Source organism: Sceloporus occidentalis, unplaced genomic scaffold (genome assembly GCF_023333645.1).
Source record: "Sceloporus occidentalis isolate IW3139 unplaced genomic scaffold, rSceOcc1.0.p SCAF_3, whole genome shotgun sequence".
In the NCBI taxonomy this organism is placed as follows: Eukaryota; Metazoa; Chordata; class Lepidosauria; order Squamata; family Phrynosomatidae; genus Sceloporus; species Sceloporus occidentalis.
The window spans coordinates 137926198-137951538 of record NW_028316983.1 but is presented as its reverse complement, the minus strand read 5'-3'; the positions used below and the strand labels follow the sequence as shown (position 1 = coordinate 137951538).

The following is a 25341-nucleotide window of genomic DNA, read 5'->3' as shown; positions in this document are numbered from 1 at the left end:
GCATTTGGAATATAGTATAAAAGAAGCACTTTGTGTTTTGAATTACCATTTTAATATTCTTTTAAAAGATTGAACACTATTGTTCAAAGGTATTGTTCTCTCTCTCTGCCTCTATTCATCTTGACCTGATGAAGTTACATAAATTACAGAAGATAGAAGGTTTGTTTCCTTTTTCGGAATGAAAAGCTCCTGCACTGGGATATGTATGAGAGGTAGTTGAAAACCTTTTAATTTTACATTCATTCTACTCAGAGTAATGGGTGTCAGGGAGAATTAATAAGCAGCTGCCTTAACTGTGTGCAACAGCAGCAGAGTTGTTTTAAGGACTGGAACTTGAGCAAACCCTCTCTAATGTCAGTTCTTATACTGACTTTGAGATCTTAATGTAAATCTGCTGATTTTGTTATTCAAAAGCTTTAGTAAGAGCTGCATCAGGAAGAGTTGGGACCTTGGGATCAACCCTAACAATAGAATTGCTTCAGGTAAAAAATTTGGATACCCTGACAGAATAGCAAGTTCTTTGTTATCTAAGTGGTTGTTTTTGTGTTTTAACTGTCATGGAGGAGAATCTATTGCCTCACATCTCAATATAACATGGTTGGTTCTGAGTGCTATGCACCTCCACTGAGACAGTAGGTTCAATTTATTGTTCCTTTTTAGGCAGCAAAATATCTTATGGAGGATCCTGCAGGACCCTTTCAGTGGAGCTCACAATCCTCTTTGGCAAGAATCAGGTGATACCAGAAAACCAATTCTGTGTTGTTCCATTCTATAAAGTTCCCAGATCTGTACTGGCACCTGTGCCTGGACAACCTGTTGAGCCTGATACCCAAGCTGTTCCTTTGTGCAGCAAAATTATCTGACTACCATATATACTTGCCTATAAGTCTAAAAATGTATGCCCCAAAATTGACCCCAAAACCCCAGGTCAACTTATTTATGGGTCACTATGGTAATGTGATAGCAGCTCTTTCAGCTTTCCCCATGCCATGCGGAGAGGAGTTTCTTTCTGGAGCCAAGCAGAAAGAGTCCTGGGTGATTGATTGATATTTCTGTTTATGTAAGAGTCCTTTTCCTGCGCAATAAAGCAAAATGCCTCAATGAGAGTCATTCTTGCCACACACACACACTGAAGTTGCTCCCAAGTTTTACCCTCGACCTATCCATGGGTCATGGCAAAATCCATGATTTTGGCCCCAAAACCTGACCTCGACTTATACATGAGGTCAACTTATAGTTGAATATATACAGTACTTGTTTTTAGCTGGTCTTTCTGCCTCTCTTCCCACTGGCTGCTGTCACTAGCCTGCTGGTACTTCAGGTGCTTGCCAGCTGTGGGACCTAGTACCTGGTTGATCTAAATTGGCACCATGTGGGGTTTTTTTGACATGTGAATCTTTATTGTCTGTAGATGAAAAAAACAGTTTATCCAAGAAGAGGGAAGGAGGTAGTGGTTGAAAGGCTGTTCTACCTTTAGCACACAGGAATTATTTCTTGTGAGGTTACAGATGTGTATAAAGCTCATCTAATACTATTGTGTGTTATTTTTAAAAAGAAAGGCTAATTAATTATGATATTATATGTTTTTCCAAAGTTGCAGGCATGGATTACTTCTTCATACATTCCCTTCTAGGAAAGCTGTTCTTGGTTTTCCAGAAGAAAACCAAAGCAGCTGAATTAACTCTCAAACAATGAAAATATTACTGTTTTATGTATTACTATTCATGTAGTTGGCAAAGAAATGCCTCCTTTGTTACTTGTCATTGTTGATGATCACTGATGATCATTCTACATCATTTCCTTTGGTTCACTCCCACTTTTTTTTAATAGCAAAGGATCCAACAGTAATATTTAATCTTTGTAATTATTTTTAGTGTTATTTATATGCTGCTTTTCTTCCCATTGGAAGCATACATGCATATATCTCATTCCCCACTTTATTTCATTTTATCTGTCCCAGTTTATTTCACAGCACCTATGTCAGGCTCAGCAAGAGTGATTATCCCAAGATCAGTCCCACCCACCTGAAGAGAATTTCAGGGCTGAGTGGAGATTCGAACCTGTATCTCCTGTGAAAGACTTAAATCACTACACCACACTGGAACAATTCAGTCTTGTGCCTTAGAGCACTAAAGGTGTTTGAAATGGTTTATCATGTAATCTTTACAACATGCCTTCAAGGTAGGAGAACATTATTATCTTTGTATAAACATTTTGGGAGTGGCTGAAAAAGAGAAGCTTGTGCAAGGCTGCCTCATGAGTTAATGGTAGAGGCAAAATTTGAGTGAAGCATTCTTTTTGTATAGCTCACTTATCCACTGCATAATGAGACCAAGTACTTTTGCAATTCACCATCCGGAGGAAGAGAGAGATACCTAGGGCTCCCTTGATGCAGAAAAATGCACATTAAGTAGTAGGACCAGCTTTCAACAATACCAGCCTGCCCATTTGCAGGTTTATCTTTCTCCTTCTCCTCCTCATTGTTTTTCAGTTTTTCCGTTGCCAGTTCTATTGCTGATCACTTTCTCGGTAGGTTTTTCTCCCCCTTCCCCTCTTCAGGAGGCAAGTTTCTGTGCCAGTCGATGAGAATATGCTACTTAGCTAATGCTCTTGAAGCGTTACATGTAATAATGGCAATGCATCAGAGCAGAAGAGAGAGCAAGACTGATGAGCAGGAATAAAGTCAGACTGTGATAATAAGAAAAGGCAGCAAGCTGGTATGTAGAGCAAGAGAAGGAGCTGGAAATGAAAAGATGCTTCTTGAAAGGTATTTTTTGAGTTTCCAGGGTTTTCGTTTTGGGCCTGGTCTCCCGTTACATTAATTAGGAAAGTTCAGAGGACTGTCAGTTCACCCCCTTACATTACAAACTCTATTACGCTGTAGGTAATATTCCCTTCTGGTAATACTGGAACTAGGAAGAGGCTGAATGAAGCTGATCGGCAGTAGGTTCAGCACAGGGCAAAGAAAGTACTTCTTCATACAATGCACAATTCAGTGGCGGAATTAATTACCGCAGGGTGAGATGACGGCCATGAAGCTAGAGGCTAAGTAGGTATGCAACGCCCAGATGTTTTGCAAGGGAGTGTCCTTTCTAGGAAGAAAGGAAGAAAAAGAGCTTTGTGAGGCTGCAGACTGCTATGGCCGAGTTGTGCATATTCGCACCCTTCACTCTGCTTCAGTTTCTCCTCACCATATCACAAGAAACAGAATCCAAACTGTTTTTCTTATATATCTATCCCATCTGACTGTTTAAGTTGGTGATGGGATTATTCATGGTTATCTCTCATGTGGAGGTGAGGGATAGTCCAACAACATGGGAGTTTCAGTCCAACAACATTTGCATGGCCACAGGGTGTCTACCCATGCCTTCTTTAATGAGAATTGAGGGGGGGGGGAATGCCAGATGGTGGCTGTTAGGTGAGATAGCTAAGAATTGTCTTTTTTTTTGGGGGGGTAGTGTACACCTCAGCATTATATTTTCAAGACAAACAATATTGGGAAGTTATTAACTTTGTACCATTTTGAGCTTTAAGAGCCTGCAGTCGCCTGCTTTTGACTTCTCACGTATTTCTCAGCATTTCTCCGGGCTGCTGCAAAAGGGCAAAAGACTACTGTGTTAGAGGAATAATTCTAAACAAGATTCAAAATTGTTGCCCTCTGCCTTAAGGATAGTGTAAGGTTTTAGAAACAGACATACAGTGGAACCTCGCCATATGCGGGGATCCGTTCCGGATCCCGCCGCGTATGGCGATTTCTGCCTATGCTCGAGCCCCATTGTAAACAATGGGGCTCGTGCACGGCAGCGCGGAGGTGCGCGGGGTGCAACAGGCACGCGCGCCCATTCAACTGAATGGGCCGCGCCGCCCCTTCCGCCCCTCGCGCGCGCTGCAGCTTGGACGCATATGCTCAAGGCCGCGTATGGCGCGCCCGCCTATGGCGAGGTTCCACTGTACAAATAAGCATATTTCAATTGGTGTAACTAGCAGCTAAACTCATTTCATTTTTAGATTTATTTTTTTTGAATTTAGTATTTTGCATCTCTTCAAGCAGACTTTTCATATGTAACTGCACCCAGGGAGGCTTCATAGTTTGTTTTTGTATATTTTAATGGTTTTATATTTTAACTAGTTATACTAATGTGATGTTCTTAATTGTGTTTTTAAAACTGTACATTTTAAGAATGAATCTTTTGTGAACTGCCTTGGGTCCAATTTAGGGGAAATATGGCATATAAATAACACAAAGAAACAAACAAAGAAACAAACATACAACTAAGTGTGGCTTATGATAAATAATGGGAAATCAGAGGGAATAAGCATTCTATTTCTATTGATTTCTTCGAACACTTCATATTGTTGTCTTGGTATTAGTTGTGTCACCTTAAGAGTGTTTCCCTGTGCTTCTATTTTAGGAAATTATCACATGGGGGATGGGACATTGTCCCATCCATGTCCCGTGCTTATCCTTAGATAGCAGAGAGGAGATTCACATGCAATCTTGTTTATCAGGACATTGTCCTATCCAGAAAGCACAACTGAACATGATCACGCAAAAGACTTTGGCCCAGTATGGATGGGTGCTTTGCACCAGCCTGGGGCCAAAATTAGGGTTCTGTAAGGCTGGGCATCTGCACGCACCCAGTCCTACTATTGGTGTATGGGTGCCACATTTGCGCGCACCCGTCCATATGGGGTACACAACAATGATGTCTGCACGGTGCAGCACCCAAATAGTGCTGTGCTGTGAGGACAGCATTGCATGCAAGTGCACCAATGGTGCCCTGTGCACTCCGTAAAAAATCCCGCTGGGAGTGGGTTCTTTTTTGGCCTTGCGGAGGCCGCAGTGTTTGTCTGATGCGGCCTCCATCCAGGAGAGAAAGGGGCAGCCTCTCCCAGTCTGTATAGTCACTAAATTGTGCTGATCCTGTCAATGAAATGGAACTGTCCTCTCATTTCCCCTAATTTTGTATTATCAGAAGATCCTGGTACGTAATACAATTCCATTTCATTTAAAAGGCATTCACAGGATTAGTGTGATGTAGTGAGAAAGCCTTTCATGCAGTCACATTCAATCACACATTCTGGATGGGATAAAGACACCCATCCCCATGTGGTAAAGTCCTTATGTCTTCAGAGATTCCAGATTCGGGTTTTGTCAGATCCATCTGAATGTCTTGTAGCTCATTAGGAATTGTAAAGCCCATAAGAAACTCCTATGGCTACTGTACTCAAATTCTCCAGGACAATTTCAGCAGATTATGTGGAGAGAGAAAATTGTAATAGTCAGAACTTGCCCTAGGTCCAAAGTGGGCAAGGGTACAAAATGAACAAATAAATAAATAAATAGTTCTTAAAATAAGGTGAAGTTATGTAAAGTGATATTTTTTATAATGGAATAACAAAAGATTAAAGCTATGGTGAACGCAGTAGGCTAGATCAACACTTTGGCAGCTTTGGATCAACTGTGAATGCAACACCAAACCTTTCAGAGATCCTAAAGAGAAAAATACATGCTGGTAGTGGTTAATTCAGAAGCAGCATGATAATATAGTGGCTTGAGTATTGGACTGAGACTCTGGGAGACCAATCTTCTTATCAGTCAAGCCAAACTGTTTGATGGTGTGGAAGCATGGAATACATAATTTACAATATTAATCCGGCATAGAATGGTTCAAGCATGCTGATGAAGACTACTTGAGAGTCGAAACGGCCTCAGAATACTCCGGAGGTAGCCATCCTGACGAAAATTTTCACTATTAAAAAGATATAATTAATGAAGGACTCTGCTACCAGTGAAAACCACATGTTATATTTTCATGCTACGTTGCTGCAAGCACCATTGATGATTTTTTCTCAGATTTTTTGGTTGGATTTTGTTGTTGCAGCAGCAGAATAATTTCACTGCCTAACACTGCAGATACTTAGTTCATGGACTTGGATCATCAGTGACATTCACAAGGATGCAGCACAGTGTTTTTTACGTATATACAGTTGCTCAATTGTTAATAATTGAGACTCAATATTGTTAATACAAATGTATATGTTTTGTGAATGAGACACGTCCCTGTTGTAGTTATTCCAATCATTTATATATAGCATTTGTTGTTTCCCTCCTTCTTGGATTATAAATTGGCACATAACACCAACTAGGTATTGATTCCCTGGAAGCAACACTTTGCCATCCTGAGGAGTCATCACAAGAGGTATGTTGTTTCTGTCCTACTTGGGATAGAAAGCTTCACAAGACTCATTAAGCAGCATTATCCTTCCTGCTGATCTATGTGATTACAAATGATATTGCCAGACACAGATTTGAGACTTACTAGTAGGAAACTGCACATCTGTGGTGGTCTTAAGTGTCTCTGCATAACGCAGGCACAAGAAGAGAAGAATACTAAAAGGAAATGATGGTGTTATCAAAGGAAATCTGGATCTTTTCCTGTCAGAAAAGGATTTCTGATGGGACTTGGGTTGCACCTTACAAGAATTGGGAAGAAAGGCTTTGACAGGAGTCTAATGATACACTGTATTGTTTGTTTGCATTTTTATTCTGCCATTTTGTTTTTTAAATGATACTCAAGGTAGCTAACAAACAACTGAAACAAATTAAACAACGAAACTATTAAATAATCACAATTATAAATTAGAACCATTAAAATTATTTATATGTAAACAGTGGATGTACATGGATCCATGCCCTGATGATATTCTGCTTGGATTATTTCAGTGTTTTTATTGGGACACCTTGAAACATCTCTGATTAATTCAGTTAGTTTGTTGGATCCTCAAGATGCTAGTTGGAATAGTTCAGTATGACCATGCGATGCCAGTTCTTGGTCACTTGCATTGATTTCCGGTACATTTCTCTGAGCAATTCATTGTTGGTGTTGGAGTTTTGAATAACCTGAGGCCAAAGGAATCAAGAACGAACTCCTCTCCAGTAGTCTGGACTCCTCTTGGGTCATCTTCAGAACTCTTGCCCTTGCAGAGGAAATAAGGTGGGGAGCTACAAGAAAGAGAAGCTTCTTAGTTGCGGCTCCATGTTTGTAGAATGTCCTCTCCAGGGAGGCTTTCCTGGAGTCTATAGTGTTATCTTTTGGCACTAGGCAAAGATCTAAAAACAGCCATAAAATATAACAAGTCTTGCTTCCCAGACATTTTAGATTTTAGGGCTGTTTTTATATATTTTCCTGTACTGCTGTTTGAAAAAAAAAAGTGGCACATCTCATTGCACTGTACTTCAAATTCAGTTTTTGACAATTTACCTAGGGATTACAGTGGTTTAAAAATATAATTGACAAATAAACACAGGAGAATGATTGAAAACATTTGAATAAAAATAAAAGAAGGGTAAAATAATGGTGATATCATGGTGGGAATTTGCTATATAGATCACCAAACCAGGCAGAAGGGTTTGATGATATCTTTTTGGATCAGATTACCAAATTTTCAAATTGGGGCAACTGTAGTAGTAATGGGAGATTTCAATTATCCTGATATGTGGTAGAAGTCATATGTGTTGGACTGAAAGCTCTAATAATTTTCTGACTTTCCTTGTTGACGATTTTATTTTCCAAAATGTGGAAAACTCCTAGATCTGATCCTCAGCAACAAGGGAGAATGGGTTGAGGAGAAAGCAGTGGGTGGAAGTGATATCATCATTTCAGAAATAATGATATTGAGAAGAAAAGCTGAACATAGTTTGATACAACCTTTGGATTTGAAGAAATGTGTTTTCAACAAGTTGAAAGGTTTATTAGCTATGAGTTAAAGAGGCTCCCGGTTCCATAAAACTCACACCCAGTATATTTTTAAATATATCTATATCTCTCCAGAAGTAATAAGCATAGTGTTCAATGGGATTTACTTTTAGGTAAGTAGGTACAGGATTACAATCCAAACCATATTTAATTATTACCCTATTGGTGGTTGAGGGCAAAATTGGTGACATGATGTTGGGCAGTAGCTGGGTAGCAGTGACTAAGCTGAAGATGTCTATCTGATCAGAGACAACTTGCAGTTCCACAGCCAATTTCTACTTCTATATATAGAATTAACAACCTGCTATGGGCATAAAAAGACTGGTTATAGTACTGCAGAGGAATGAGATAGATCATACAGCAAGTGCCTGAAGACAGAGAAGTCTAGAGGACATTCCCTGGATCCTCTGGCTAGTTACAAGACTTTGGGGGGCAGGCAGTACCTTTCATCATTAACCACAAATATTGGAAAATTAGCTTTTGGACGACAAGTCCTAGAATTCCTCTAGTCAGGAGCTATGCTGGCTGGCAGATTCTGGAAGTTGTAGTACAAAAAACATCTAATTTTTCCAAGCTATACCTAAGCTCTAAGTAGACATTCTGATATCGAAGGCTGCTGGAGAAAAGACCAAGGTCAGAAAACCTCTATATTAATGGCATTAGGATGCTGATTTTGTGGAAAACTTGGGAGGCTTCACCTTACCACTTGCCAAGGATAGTTGGCCAGAGATGGCTCAAGGCATTTTGTTGCCTGAGGAAGAAAATTCAGATCCTACCTCAAGATAGGAACAATACATATTTAATAATTTACAACTGAAAGTCAATTTCTAGCTGTCAGTTACACTCTGTTAATATAACTATCAGAATGGAAGCTACCATGTGTATCTGTGGCTGTGTTCATAATGCTACTGTTGGGTCCCAGACAGGCTGAATAGATGTTGTTCATGCCATCTGTGACGTCGAGCAAAGATAGCCTGGGCCAGCTATGTAGCAGATAGACCCAAAGAATAACTGACGAGATCCTCAAAGATTTTAAGCGCCTACGTAGCTAACCAAAACTGAGGTGGGAAGACCCCATTCATCTGAAATGGCTGCAGCATTGAGAAGACTGGAAAAGTATGGATCTGTAAGAAACTGGAGAAAAGGATGGCTCTGCTAGCAAAGACAAGTGTAGACAAGAAGTAGGACCTAGGCTTTGCAGATGGGAACATGTTTGATTATGTTCATGACCAGGTGAAAAGAACAGGTTTAGCCCCTTGACCTGGTGGTGTCCAAGCGTGAACGTGCTATGTTGTTGTTGTTTGCCTTCAAGTTGTTTCCAACCTATCACAACCTTTTGCCTTCGCCTGAGAGTGTGTGACTTGCCCAAGGTCATCCATGGCTGAGTGAGGATTTGAACCGTGGCCTCCAGACTCGTAGTCCAACATTCAAACTACTGTACCATGTTGGCCCCTATGATTTTGATGAAATATGGGGAAAAATTATTGAAAAAGTATTAAGAAAAGAAGATGGAAAATTACCTTCACGAGATGAATTAAAATTTTGGTTGGAGTATATGGATGGGAATGGCTCTGGGGAAAGAGTGCATGGAGGTGATTTTTAGTATAAAATAAGTAAAGTGTTAAAGCATATATGGGTATGAAGAAAAATGTAACAATTTGTATTGTAAAATTTAAAAATATTAATTAAAAAAAATGCTGCCAAGTAAGTACTGTCCCTCTGTATCCACTGATTCTTTATCCATGGATTCACCCATCCACTGCTTAAAAATATTCTCATATATATATATATATATATATATATATAGCCAACTTTGATTTTCCCAATTAATATAGGGGACACCTTTACTATGCCACTCTAATGGGACTTGAGCACCCACAGATATTAGTATCCATGGGAGATCCTGGACCCACTGTAATAAAAAAGAAAGGGAGGGGGGGGGGAAATCCACAGATATGCACAAATTGGGGAAGAAGGATGCTGGTTTTTACTTACTATTTTGGTTGGCACATGTTGCTTTCATGTTGCTGTGTACCTTCAAAAAGACTCTACCTTATGGTAATCCTATCCTAGTTTTTCCTGACAAGATTTTTTCAGAGGAAGTTTGGCAATGCCTTCCTCTAAGGGTGAGAGTGTGTGACTTGCCCAAGGTGGGTTCCAGAGCTCAACTGTGGTCTACCACAGTGGAGTCATAGGAGTTTATCACACGAGGTCCTCCCGTGTGCTAAACATCATGTAAGCACCCCCAAACGTCACACAAGTGCCTTGGGTGTGATCCCCCATGGCACTACGGAAGTGGAATCATGGCTTCCATTCCCGTCATGCACTCGTAACTGGGGGAGCCTTCTGGAGCACTTTTCTTATTAACGGGCTAAATCGTTAATAAGAAAAGCGCTCCAGGAGGCTCCCCCAGTTATGAGTGCATGACAGGAATGGAGCGGAAGCCATAATTACACTTGTGTAGCACCATGGGATCACACCCATGGTGCTTGTGTGATGTTTGGGGGGCGCTTGCGTGACGTTTAGCACAAGGAAGGACCTCCATGTGGTAAACTCCATAGTCTAACCCTTAGGCCACAACATGATTACCTCCAAACCCCACCCATGGACACCACAAGAAGGAAGGAGGAAGGGAGGGAGGATATGAGGATAGTTTTCTCATTCATTTAAGGCGGGGTAGGCAATCTTTTTGAGCCGGGGGCCGGGTTGCTGAACCTCAGACAACTGGGGGGCCGAAGCCAAAAAATAAATAATTAAATATATATTTTTTAAAAAATTAAATATAGAAATAAACCAGGACAAATGTAGGACAAAATTTTCAAATGGAAGACACTTTTTAAAAAAAAAATGGAGGACACGTGAAAAAATTTGCTGATTTTTTAAAAAATGTTAATATAAATGCATGTTTCTGAGGCTTCTATAGACAATTGCCCCCCCAAAGCCCCCGGTGGCAATCGGCGGCAGGACCAGGCTGGGGCCGGTCCCAAGGCCTTGCCGGGCCGCAGGTTGCCTACCCCTGATTTAAGGTCTAGGGCATTTGAAAAGACTGATCTGAAGAACAAATAAATCAGGGAAACAGTGGAAGTGTGTAAGAATTTTAATTGGAATCCTTACTTACAGCAAGTAAATAAAAAATATTTTCTCAGGTGTGTGTTTTACTTTTGGTATAGATCATGTACTCAGTAAAAATGTATCTTCAGAGAAAAATCCAGCTTCTCTCAATATTGTGCTACAAAAAATGAGTAAAGAGGTACTCAGGGAGGAAGAAAACACTTTCTTTTGCTATTTTCTAATTTATGATTTACCCTGGCAGCTGAATCTTACTCCATGATACAGCTGGAAAAGAAATGTCAAGGAAATCACCCTGAGGCACAAAAGGAGACTCTATAGGTGTATGAAAGAAAGAGCTTTAATAGGGTGCTGCATCTTTTTAAACATATGTTTTAAATGGTTTTTAATGTAATTGATAGGTTTTTCTAATTTTAATGAGAATAATTTGATGTCATATCCAGACATTACGGTGTAATGTTACTTATGATAAAAAGTATTGGTTATCTTGGAATTTGTATGATAGAACAAAAATATTATTATCAGTTGTAAAAGGAGTATAACTTCACTGTATATGCTGAAGTTTATCTATTTATTCTGAGTTTCATCATATCCCAGGGTTTTGGGGTTGTTGTTTTTTTGGTACTCCTGGGGAACAAGAGAAAAGGGGAAGGAAAGCAGAAGTTGCTTCAGCTTGCCCTCTTTTGGGTTTGTGGCTACAAGCTTCATCACCTTTTACAGACACTCTCCATCACCCTCATCCTACTCCAAAGACATCCTTAATATTGAGTGCCATAGCCTTGTTGTGCCCCCTCAAAAAATCAAATTCTTCTGGATCCTAGTCTCCCCGTCAGCCAGTTCCAATATGGTGCACACTGGCTCATAGGCAAGCAGCCAGCTGTTCCAGAGACCCAAGATGAATACAGCAGATGGGTTAGTAAGGACTCTAGATAATAGCTTTTGGCTTTTCTGAGGCACAGAAACATGGCACTGGCACAATTTCAATATCTTCATGGCACTTGGAAATTCAAAAGGCCCAAGATCCATTCGTAGAATATGAAGCATGCTTCACTCTCATTAAAATCAAAGAAAGGGTTTCTGTACTGCTGATTTCACTGAGTATTAAGAATGATTAACTTTCTCAAGACTGTGCTTCCAGTTTTTAGGTTACCACCAGACCATTGCTAAGGTGGCTAATTCATTTTTATAAAGGAGATTATTAGGATTAATAAGAAAATATGAATGCCATTTTCTCTGATTAAGGGGAAGTAAATGATAGAGTATTATATTCTAAGATTTACTTTAGCAAAGAGGATATTACTGGCTCTTAGCCAAAATACTTTCCTTAGATAAAAGTCTTCTTGGCTCCAGTGACAGTTTCATGCGCGTATTTAAGAATATGAATTGGAGAATGCAGAATATGACGTTTATGTCTTGTATTTCGAGAGAAGCATTGAACCAAAATCAAGCCAATTTCTTTCTCTCTCTCTCTACAAGAGTAAAGGGTATTAAATTACCTACTACAGTCTAGGTTGGTAAATGAAACATTTAGATATAAGTGAAAAATGAAGGGGCGTGATTTTCATAAACTTGTCAGAAACAATGATTAAGATTGTATGAGAGAAGGTGATTATGAAAGGTGTTCTCTTTGCCACTCACTGCCCTTCAGAGGCAACAGGGGAAACAGTGGATGTTGTCTTCATGAACTTTATATGTCAAGGAAATACAAATCAATACACACAAGGGCAGACCCCTTCACCCAGTCACATATTCACTGGATAGTGGATACCTTACTGCAAATGCTGATGCTTTGTCAACTGTGAAAAAGCTGAAATTCCATACTCATAATCATGAGGACTAAGCACAAAAGTTAGAATTGTGCAAGCCATTGTATTCTATATTACCATGTGTGGATGCAAGAGCTGGACTAATAAGAAAGTGAATAAGAAGAAAAGCAATTCATTTGAGATGTGGTGCAGGAGAAGAATACTGAGGATATCATGGACAGCCAAAAAGACAAATGAGTCCTAGAACAGATCAAGCCAGAAATCTCCCTGGAAGCCAAAATAATTAAGTCAATGATATTGTACTTTGGTCACATCATGAGAAGGCAGAACCCATTGGGAAAAACAACAATGCTGGGAAAGGTGGAGGGAAGCAGAAAGAGAGGAAGACTGCATGCTAGGTGGATGGATTCTATTAAAGAGGTCACAGTATGAATTTACAGGAACCAAATAGAGCAGTGGAGGATAGGGAGGAATGGAGATGTCTCATCCACAGGATTGCCATGAGTTGAAATCAACTCAAAGGTGGTTAACAACAGCAACAAAATCACAAAGAATGAGATTATTAAGGTATAAATATCTTGATGCTTTTTTTTTTTTTTTTTTTTTTGCAAATCTATGGTATGGCTACACTTGGGAAAAGCTGACAGCAAACTGGGAAGAGAGACTGGAGGAGGGCACAAGAAATAGTCTGTATTTTCCTTGACATGATAGAATCAGTGTGATGGTACATTCTGCTCAGTTGCTCCCTCTGCATACAAGAGCAGCTGAATAAAATATGAATTTTTCCTCCATGGTTCGTTTCTTGTGACCTGTGAACCAGGAATTCTTTCCCCAGACAAGTGGTAGTCATAAGCATGACTTGTAATTGACCTATGACTCTAGCATGCCTTGGGAAAGAGTAGGTTCAGTTCCTGATTCACATGTCACAAGAAATAAACCATGGATGGTTTGTTTAGCTGCTCTTTTTGTAACAGGAGGAATCGGACAGTGTACGATACCATGGTTGTTCATTCACAAGAGACCAGAATACTGAAAATGCCACCACAATGCAGCTAATTTATTTTCCAACCACTCCATTTCACTCTCAGACACTTATCAGTCTTTCCCCTTATTCAGTGTTCTGTGCCATTTGAGATGTTTTGCTTGTTTTGGAGTGGGGTTTGCTCCTTATTTGTTTGTTGTTGTTGTTATGTGCCTTCAAGTCATTTCTGACTTAGGGCGACCCTAAAGCAGTGTTTTCTTGGCAAGATTTGTTCACAGGGGGTTTGTCATTGCCATCCTCTGAGGCTTAGAGAGCGTGACTTGCCCAGTGTCACCCAATGGGTTTACTGATCCTTACTTTAAAAAATGGGATCATGCCAGGTTCTGCTCCTTGTTCATAATAAACCATCATTCTTTAAAATTGACATTTCTCTTCATTGTCTGGATAGGTTATTTACTGGTTCGCACTGAAAAACTATTTTTAAATGTTTTGAGGGACGTGAGAGCTGCTCAGAGAAATGTGTAGTGAAAGTCAAGATATTAGCGTAGCTGGGATTGGGCACCAATGTGTCCAAAACGCAATAGAAGAGAAACCCAAAAAGGAGGGAGGGAACTGAAATAGCCCAGTGAAGATTGTACATGTTTCATTGGGCCTGGAGTGGTGACTGTTGAAGGGAATGAAAGGAAAACAACAATGAGAGAGGAGGGCATGACAGAAAACCCTTGAACAGAAAGCATTCTTTTTGTTGTGTGCTTTAAAGTCATTTCCAGTGTTGTGGTGACCCTAAGGCAAATTTGCCATGCATGGATGCAAGAGTTGGACAGTGAAGAAAGTGGTCAAGAAGAAAATAAATGCTTTTGAGATGTGGTGCTGGAGAACAATGCTGAGGAGACTGTGGGCAGCCAAAAAGACAAACAAATGAGTCCTGGAACAGATCAAGCCTGAAATCTCCCTGGAAGGCAAGACGATTGAGCTGAGGCTGTCATACTTTGGCCACATCATAAGAAGGTACAACTCACTGAAAAAGACAATCATGGTAGGAAAGGTCGAGAGATGTACAAAGAGAGGAAAACCATATGCTAGATGGATGGACTCCATTAAAGATGTCACGGGTGTGAATCTGCAAGACCTGAGTAGAGCAGTTGAGGATAGTGTTGGAGAAGTCTCATTCACAGGATTGCCATGAGTTGGGATTGACTTAAAGGTGGTTGTTAACAACGGCAAACCTATCACAGGATTTTTTTGGCAAGACTTGTTCATTTGTCATTGTTTTTCTTTTAGGGTGAATGTGACTTGCCCATCATTACCTAGTGTGTTACCATGACCGAGCAGGGATTTGAACCCTAGTCCAACATTCAAACTTCTACACCATGCTGGATCTCAGAAAGCATTCTACATTGCAATATTTTGCTGTCAATCCCAACTTGGTTATATTAATCTTCACAGTCACCAATTCCCAGCAGTTTTACCCAACAGCACTGCAAGACTTAAAATACTATATACTATGTTATCTTAATATTAAGTGTATAGGACTTATAAGGATTTAAGATATTATATAGTAACTTAACATTAAACCTATCATTTAACTTGATCTAACTATAAAAGCCAAAATGTCTAAACTGAAACTGTCATACTTTGGACAGCGGAAGACAGTAGGAAACAAGGAAGACTGCGTTACATGTGGATCGATCCATTCAAGGAAGCTTGAACCATGAGTTTGTAAAATCTGAACATGACTGTTGTTATCCAGGATTCTTGGAAGTCTCTCATAGGGTTGCCTTAAGTTGAAGCCAACTTGATGGCATATAACAACAACAGTGAAGTTAAATTATTGTGATCTCTCCTGTGTTCCAGGGAGCACAACAAACAATACTGGAGCTCTTATGAAAGAATGTTAAGAAATGAAGAGAAGGCAGCAGACTATAACACTCTCTTTCTGATGCCCCTCCATTTCTCAGAGTGTGTTCTCCTCTCCTATCCTAGTGAGGACTGGCAAATAAATTGGAGCCATAACCATAATTAAGGCCAACAGAATTCTTCACTTAATAAGATCCCTAATCATGATTTGAAGGTGGTTCAGAATCATGCTTAGCCAGGGAACCTGGTGAATCCTAGCTGTGGTTAAAATGGGATTGGGAAATTTGTTCTAGAGAAAATATGTGAATTTACACTCTAGGTCTGTCTAACCTTGATTCCGTTTTTCTGTCATTCCATCTAACCAAGGTCTGCATAACTGTGGTATAGCAGTGTGTGATGATTAGATTTGGCTAGATCCCTTGAGGCTCCAGCTGTAGGTCTTTCTGTGTCCTGCTACTTAGTGTGTGCCAACACCCACTAAAGCACACAAAGTGAATTGTTGTTTTGATGACTATCTAAAATATCAATTTGAATTGCACCTTTGGTGAGGTCTTAATACTTTTTGATAAATTTGCATTAGAGGACTGATATGTGTCTCTGTTTCTTAAATCTGTTACATATTTTACGTGATACCTTGCCACCAGGGAAAAGTAGGAGCATAGTTTTGTTATTGTGATGTCAAATCAAGCCTTGGATTTTCAACTAGTAGCATTTTTTGTTTGTTTATGTTGCTGCCTAGATATATTTTTTGCTTCATATTTTATTTACTTTCCTTTGTCAGTGGCCTACTTTTCCACTCATTGGAAAATTTCCCAGAACATGCTTTGCAAATCTTTGCTGAAGAAGTGTCAAACTTTCTCACTGCAAAATGAAATTGACAAACTGACTGTTTGCCGAGTTTTTGGAATAAGATGCTATACCGAGCCTCCCAACAGCTTATTAATCACAGACCTTTTCTTGGTTGCTAGTTGTTTTGAGTAAAAATGTGAACCTAGTGTTTATAAACCCAAAGTACAGACAGATGTTGTGTCTCCGTGTTATATACCTAAGGTGGCAATGCTGTATTTTACCAGCATTGGTGATTGTATCTAGGAACGTCATTGCCTCCACTTCTGCTGAGGGCTATCAGTCAGGAAAGGTAAGCCACACTCAGAGGGAGCATCTACCTTGTAGAAATAATGTAGTTTGACAGCACTTTAAGTACTGTAGCTTCATCCCATGGAATCCTAAGATTTGTAGCTTTACAAGGTCTTTAACCTAATGCCTCACAAAACTACAAATGGCAAGATTATTTAGGATGGAGTCATGCCAGTTAATGTGGTTTGAAACTGCATTATTTCTACAGTATAGTTGTACCCAGGAAGGGTCAACAGTATGGTTGAATTAGATACCTTATTAGACACTTTGTGGTAACCTGACTTCTGTAATACAGCATGCCCGCACCATACGCGGGTGCACCATATGCAGCTTTAACCTTACATGGAAGGTCAAGCTGCCGAGGGATGAATTGCACGCATGCCACACCAAACGCGGAGGCACTCCCCCATTGAAACCAATGGGGTTTGAGCTTACACGTTTTCCCCATACACGGGGGGATCCGGAACGGATCCCCACGTGTGGAGAGGGCCCACTGTATCACTTCCTATCTTATCCTTCCCATTCTGGCAACTGGGCAACAGGGAAAAATTAACTAGCATCATGGGACACATCTTGAAACACACATCGTGTGCTTCGCTGGATGGACAAGACATCTCCTATTTTCATTTTTATATTCTGAATTAGTAAGAAAAAGTTAAATGGCTAGAAGCACATCTCTTTCTTAACATCAACACATGTCTGCACTGTTGTGGGTTATGTTGATTCCAGCTTAATGGAAACCCTATCGTAGGGTTTGGCAAGACTTATTTATAGGAGGGTTGTCATTGCTTTCCTCTAAGGCTTAGATAGTGTGATGTGAAGAGATGGGCTTCCATGGTTGAATGGCGATTTGAACTTTGGTCTCCTGGAGTCCTACTCCAAGACTCAAACCACTGCAACACACTGGCTTCCATGTCTGCATTACAGGTTTAGATTTATTCCATACCTGCCTTTCATGGGGCCCAATATGAAAACTGGTGAATATAGAATCTACTTGATAAAAAGGGAAAGGGAATAGAAGAGAACAAGAAGAGAAGGAAATTGAAGCATTACGTCTTGAAAAATACACAGATGTTTGATGACCAGTCAGGATTTATTTGGCTTTATATCCCACCTTTTCCTGAAAATTGAATGGCAGCTGAAAAAAACAGTCCTGGCAGAGTGATGCCAACTCCAGCTGATGTTAGCAGAGATAATGTTGTGTAGGTGCTAGGTAGACTGGAAGCCATTGGACTGGACTGTGCTATCTCACCTCTCCCTCTGATCTGGCCAGGTGAAATAGCTGCTGTTAGAAGATGGGGGCAGAGAAATGCTACATGGCTGAACTGGTAACAGGGAAAATGATAGTATACACTGGGCTGCCTTACCTCTCTCTCCCTGATGCTACAGGCAAAGAAGATACAGCTTTTTGGCGCTCTCATAAGGCTACAATGCTCTGCACTCTTTTAAGGAAACTGTGACAGTCAAGGTAGTTTTAGTAGGACCAGATTTGACTTCCCTGCATTCAAATAGAGGTCAGGGACTCATTTTGTTATTAGGTGCTGAGCAAGGCTACTCTTGCGCCTGCGAGTGAATTAGCCGTGATCTTGGTGCACTGGGGAATTGTAGCTTCATGTCTTAAACCACTCAGGTGCAGCACTTGATTAATCTCAGAGGAAGATTTGGCCAGGTTTGCTTTATATACATTTCAAAGGAGCTCTGGAGTAGTCTTTGAGGGATTAACTTGTTAAAATTGGTCTCTTCTGCTTCCTTGACACTGGAGGTTTTCAGGCATTTCACAGCTGCCTAATTTGTGCAACTAAGCTACTGGCCACAGGATGGCCAGCCCAAGATAGTTGGATGCCTGAAGCAGAGCAGAAAATTGTGTGTGCTATTCACTTATTCCACATCAAGGTATGTAAATACTGAAAGGAAAATTATTTTGATGCAAGAGACAGAAAATCCCACAAACCCTTATCCCCATAGTCAAAATATAATATGTTAAACACCTAACATTTGCTGCCCTTTCCATAATATCCCAATTCTGATGCCTTCCCCTATATGTTTTTTTTATGAAGTCTCTTTTTATCTTTTCTCTCCAAGTGATGTGCTAGTAATAACTGAAGCACAACTTTAGTCTTTACTGCAGTTCCCAGAATTCTGCAGCCAGACTGGTTTGTTTCTATTCTCAGGTGGGTATGTGGGTTTCTGGGATTTATAATCTAAGGCCAGACTTTGATTCAGAGCAGTGATTCTCAGACTTTTTACCCTTGTGACCCCTTTTACACATGTGGACGTTTCACCCCTCTCCCCTCGATGTAATATATGTATAAAAATATTTTGCTTGTTTAGGGTGCATATTTTCATTTGCACATTCACGTTTATATTCACCTTTTAACATTTTATAAGAAAATAACATTGTTCAAATTTGAACGTATGTGTAAAATTTACATACAAAAAAAGTTTGGGAAGAGGAGGGATGAGGGTCTCCAAGTCTCATACCTCCTTTGAGCAACTTTCTTACCCCCCTGGGGGTCCTGCCCCACAGTTTGAGAACCACTGGTTTAGAGCCAGCTGATAATAAGTTTACGATCTCTACCCATTAAAACTGAAATCTAGATATCAAATGCTTGGGACCAGAAATGTTTTTGTTCCCCTCCCCCCCGCCCCCAATTTTGGAATATCTTGGCAATGGGAACCGAGTCTAAACATGAATTCATTTATGTTTATGTTTTGTATACATCTTATATACATAGCCTGAAAATACAAATATTTTAATAATGTTATCCGTGAAACCAAGTTTGTGTCCACTAAACCGTTAGAAAACCAAGATGTCACTGTCTCAGCCACCAATGTGGAAATTTTGGATTTTGGAGATTTCATATTTTGGAATTCTGGATAAGGGATACTCAACCTGAATTGAAAAAAACATCATACTATAAAATTGGCCCAATTCAGAAAGAGAGAGATGTGCATGGAGCATTGCGTATCTCTGATTCTATTGAAATCAATTTCAATAGAAATTTTGATGAAATGCACCCTGTCCTGGACATTTTTGCTGCCTTTTCCTGGCTCCCTGAAGAGTCTTACAATTATTAGTAAGTAGATCATATTTGTGTCTTCACGTTTGTTTCCAATTTATAGCAGTCCGTTCATAAGGTTTCCTTGGAAAGATTTTTCTACACTGTAGATGCACCCTCCATTTTACTATTTGGAGTCTGAGTCACATTACTGTAGTGACTTTTAAAACATGTTTATGTATACTGCCCCAAAAGCCACAATGGCATGATTTATTAATAAATGAACAATATAAACTCACTGGCTCTTTGTTTGAAGAGGGAAGGGAAGTATAACTGACAGGCAACAATTATCTTTGAATGTTTCCTATACATAATTTGTGCACAACCTTACAAATATTAATAGGTGATGCCTGGCCGTATGAGGTACCTCTCTGGTTCTCATTAACAGCAGCGTTTGGCAGCTTCTCAATTTTTAATGTATTTATCCTCCTAGCACTCCTTTGAAATGGGAAGACCCCATTATCTTTCTTGCAGAGGCAAGAAATTGAGTAGCTGCTGCTATTTCTGTTCCTGCTTCTCTGCAGCAAGAAGAAGAAAAAACAGTTTCTGTTCTCTTACTCATGCCTATGTTTCAGCTATTCAGTGAGTGATGTCCTACTGAGAAGTGGCTTGGGTTGGGGGGAAGTATGTATTACTTGGCACCATGTGTAATGAAGCTGCAGGTTTGTGTCTGTGTCTGTTTCAGATGAAAAAACAATATGTTAAATAGCTGCAGCTTTTTAACCAAGGTCTTGTCGCAGAGAACCATATATCTTGTCAGCTCTTTTTTTTCATTTCCCAAATTGTTTCTCCCCAGCTTCTCTTTCCTCCCTCCACAAGATTCCTCCACATGTTACTTTTGTGGATTACAGTTCACAGCATCCCCCAGCTGATGCAGCCGTTGGCCTTAATGGCTTGGGAATTCTAGGAGTTGTGCTCAAGGGTGTCACTAGGGGTGTTGGGGAATATGGGCCACTCCCGGTGACACCTTAAGGGGGGTGATGCCATCCCTCCCCAAAAATGGGGAGAAATTGGCAGAAACAGGCTGGGACATTATTATTATTATTATTATTATTATTATTATTATTATTATGCTTTATTTATATAGTGCTGTAGATTTGCACAGCGCTCTACATACAAACAATAAAATAGGTACGAGTAAACCTGCCCATGGCGTACAATCTAAGAAGTAGTAGCATAATACATATAAATAATACATAACAATACAGGAAAGGGGTCAATAAAACAGGCAACAAATTAAAAATGTCAAATAGCAAATAATAGTCACGCAGTGCCTGGGAACGCTTCTCTGAACAGGATGGTCTTCAACTTAACTGCATCCATGTAAAATACTGGAAATGGTGTGCATGGGCAAGACTCAGTGAAAGGGAAAAAAGGAGAGCCTGCAGGGTTTTTTAAAATTAAAATTTAACTTTTTAACTTTTAAAATTTTTCATTAATTAAAAAAATTCTTTAAAAACATCACATCTTACCAAATTTTCACTTTAACCACATGAAACTGTGTACAGGTAATTACATTTACATATGTATTACATCGTGATTCAAAGGTATAATTTTAATTTTGCTAGTTGTTTATGTCTCAACTATTGCCATTACATTCAGGTGATATACAGGAATTGCGATTTACGAGTAACATTAGTACAAAAAACATTACTGAGGACTTTGTATGGTGTCGTATGGGAGGAAGTCAGTGGGGGTGGTGACATCATGAGTTACTTCACCATGTGATGCCAGTCCTAGTGACACCACTGTCTGTAGTCCAAAAAAGGAGCTTTCCCACACTTTGGCAGATTCTTTGTTTAGATGGTACACAGGCCTCTGGAATTCTGTGGAATGGAGTGGAGGATAGTTTTTAAAAACTGGCAGGTGAAGAAAGACTTAAACATCTTTGCTATGCTGTCTGTTCCTTCGGTCATATTTCCAACCTGGCAAGCCTTTTTTAGGAAAGCAAAACTGAACACCTTCAAAATTTCATTGTGCAATTTTCCATGTGTTAAAGTCTGGTTTGCTCCTGAGTCAGCACAGCAGGCTGCTCTATTTTCTTAAGATGCTTAGCATTGTTTTCTTTTTCTTTTTCAGAATTAAATGTAAAGGAATCTGATGTGAGAGTATGTGATGAATCATCATGTAAATATGGGGGTGTTTGCAAGGAAGAAGGTGATAGTTTGAAATGTGCATGTCAATTTCAGGTAAGAATTTTTCACATCTGTTAGTTGATGTAATGAGAAATATTGAGGTAGTCTGAAACAGAGTGTCAGACTGAGAATGTAAGCATTTGTATGATCTGGTGTGGTATATTCCTTAGAGACTAAATATAGACATAAAATGGAAGCAGCACAACATTCTTAATTGAATTCACAGTGTATTCTTCACCTATTGTGGGACCCTGGTTTTGTAATTTGCCTCGTAAACATGCCTGTCTTGTGGGTTGAATCAGCTCTAAGGCATATCTAAAGCATACATCCAGCTGCTAGTCTCAACTAGAGTAAATCTACTGATTCAGTGCAATTTAATGAATGTAAGCCTATCATTCAACAGTCGATTCAATGAGGTCCACTGGGATTTAGGTTTAGTCCAGAGTCTTGACCTTCAGATGGATTGTCTTTCTTTCTGTTTCCCATTTTTCACTAGCATGTACATATTTATTCATCAATATAGCCATCCTTTCCCTGATGCCAAATCATAAAAACATTTTCAAAATGTTACTAAAATTGGGGGGAATGGATACTGGTGTTGACAGGGACACTTTAGCCAAGATGCTAGAGTGGCCATATTAAAAACGGGGAAGGGGGAGATTAAAACAAGGCCCCCATACCTTTAATATTTATGTGATTGAACCACTGCAATTTGCATCACAAGCTGTTTCATGTACTATCCAATAATAGGTTCTTTGCAGACTTGGTTTTCCATCATATGCTGAAAATATGCAGAACTGCTTCTCTTCAGAGCTGCTATTTGTACTTCATGGTTCCTCTCCATGCTGTATTTCATCATAAAACCAGAAGAGCAGGAGGCATAGTGTTACAGTATTTGTGAATATGTGGCTTCTGGAGAGGAGATCCTATTTGATTTAGTTCAGCCTCTGAAGAACAGTTAGTTTAGAAATGCATTCTGTACTTCGTAGTTAGTAACAGCTTAGTCCAGAAATGCATTTCTGTACGGAAGGCATATTTCACATACTCATTCAAAAGTCTAACGTAACTATGCGCTGCTTCCAGAGAAATATTTCTTTATTCTGGGATCCTTCAAACACCAATAGCTTGAGTACTTCCATAGCACTGCTGCTATGTTTTGGCCTTTTGTGGTTTGCTTTAGCAGCTGAATGGAATGGTCCTCTGGGAGGAAGCCACAAGCCACAAAACTGAACTCTCAGACTGCACCTTAGCCATACCAACTCAATACCTATTCACAAGAGGCTGTGGGATGATGATGGTAAATACAAATTCTTGTTTTTTTCTTTTTTAATAAAATACTTTCCCCCCTTCTCTCACAGTGTCACACAAATTATATTCCTGTTTGTGGTTCAAATGGAGACACATACCAAAATGAATGTTTTCTCAGGAGAGCTGCTTGCAAGCATCAGAAAGAGATAACAGTGGTTGCTAGAGGGCCTTGTTACTCAGGTGAGTCTTGTTACTCAGTCTTTCTCATTTCTTTCATTGGATTTTCTGATGTTTTCCCCAGGACTTCAAGTAAGGAGCTTGTGTGTATTGGCACAGTCCCTTTGTCCCTGGGGATGCATCTACACTGTAAAAATAATGCAGTTTGACACGACTTTAACTGCCATGATGCTTTCCTACAGAATCTTGGGATTTGTAGTTTTGTGAGGCACCAGCACACTTTGGCAAAGAAGTCTAAAAGACCTTGTAAAACTACAAATGCCAGGGTCCCATAGGATGGGGCTACAGCATTTAAAGTGGCATCAAACCACATTATTTCTACAGTGTAGATATACCCTAAGATACATCCAGGAATAGTCATAGATTCGTGATGGAGATATGTTGGAAGAAGATTTGTATTTCAGTCGTGGCTTACACAACTAAAAGCAGGGCTAAAACTGGCAATGTCAAGTGGGAAACTTACAGGAAAAGAGGAGTGTATGACCATTCCTCTCCCCCCACCGTTTTTCCTTATTCAACCCCATACTTGACTGCTTCTATATTAAACAGGCTCACTGAGAGAAAGAGACTGAAGAATTGTGAAAGAAAAGGCAATCGCTATAGCAATAAATCTGCATCTTCCCATCTTCCATTTCTCTCTTTTTTTTTAACTCTTCCATTGTTCATAATTAGTTCCTTGCTAATTTACTACTGACAAGCAGACTGCAATAAAAAACTTCTTCCAGACTAGTGTTTTACTCTCTCTAAGCCTCTGTGTCTCTATGTAGTGCGTGTTTGTTGGTGTATGTCTTAATGGTAGGGAGTGATGGGCACAGACATTTTGGCTAGGCTCTGTGATTGATTTCATGTCTTGTTTAATTAGAGATTGTGAACACTTCTCTCTTTTTTAATCTGATAATGTTTGAATAGAGGAATTTATTATGTATTGTGTTATTTTGAGCAATTGGTTTCTTTGTATCTTTTTACTTTAAAACACCTTGTGATTTTTATACACAAAAATGTGATATAAATATGTTCTTAAATCAATGCTTTTGAACATTCTTAAATGCTGATTGGAATAACCAAATTATCTTATTTAAATAAATCGTAACATTCACTTGAGAAGTAGATTCTAGATAATAATAAAACAAAAGAGTTGAAATTCTGAATCAATCACCAATAATGAGTTAATTTACAGTACAATCCTACACATGTCTACTCAGAAATATGTCTCTTGGGCATGACTACTTGAGCCAAATGAAATGGTCTCACTTTGTTTTTATTGCAAACAATCCAGAAGTTGTGTGGAAGGATTATGGCTGAATCTGGGCCTTTTCAGCGCCTCATCTTAATCTGGAGGAAGAAAGCACAGATTCCCGCCCCATACCTGGGCTTCCCATACACAGATTTGAGGTCACACGGACAGGAAGCCCCATTTAGATGAAGGGCATGCACGCCCATGGCACACACGCTGCACCTGGGAGCACGTCCCATTCATCTAAATGGGGCTTGAACATACACAGAATTTGCTTTACGTGGGCGGGGGGGAGGTTGGAACAGATCCCCTACATGAAGCAAGGGTCTACTGTAGTGATTTATTCTGGACGTGAGTGGAAAATCCAGATATTTGTGTGTTGGATTGCACTCCATAGTCATGTCGGTGTGGGGTAGGATGTGGGAGGAGTGTTGGATGGGTGGAATTGGTTGGGTCTGGCAAACCTAGTGTGTGTCACCATGTTTTCCTTCTGCATTGAATGCTCAGCCACAAGAGCAGCATGATAGCAAGTACATAACACATACATTTATAATGATGTACATAGCAAGTACATTTCTAGTGATGAGTTAGATCAGCCTACCCTTCCTTCCTCCTTCCCCCTATCCAAGTGTCATGTTTGTTTTATTATTTGTACATTTCTCCCTTCCTGCTCTCCTTCCACCTGATCAGTGTTGTTTCGTCTGTTTTGATGCATTCCTTCTTCCCGCTGCCCCAGTCATTCACTCACTTGCTCATATGATCGCACACTTCCTCCTCCATCCTGTCATCTTTCGCTCACTCCCGTGATCACATGTACTCTGTCTGCCTATCTCTCCATAATTCATTTGCTTGCTCAT

The 25341-nt window shown here is 39.8% G+C and overlaps 1 protein-coding gene across 2 annotated transcripts in view; it reads left to right on the top strand.

Moving 5' to 3' along the window:
- TMEFF1 (transmembrane protein with EGF like and two follistatin like domains 1) overlaps positions 1 to 25341 on the top strand; it is a 104385-nt gene that overhangs the window by 20979 nt on the left and 58065 nt on the right. For both annotated transcript variants that reach the window (XR_016280543.1, XM_089516423.1), the window contains exons 2-3: positions 21710 to 21819; positions 23124 to 23253. Coding sequence is in view for 1 of the 2 variants with exons in the window: in XM_089516423.1 (XP_089372549.1) it covers positions 21710 to 21819; positions 23124 to 23253 (240 nt within the window). In the remaining variant the exon portion in view is untranslated. The remainder of the gene's footprint in view (positions 1 to 21709; positions 21820 to 23123; positions 23254 to 25341) is intronic.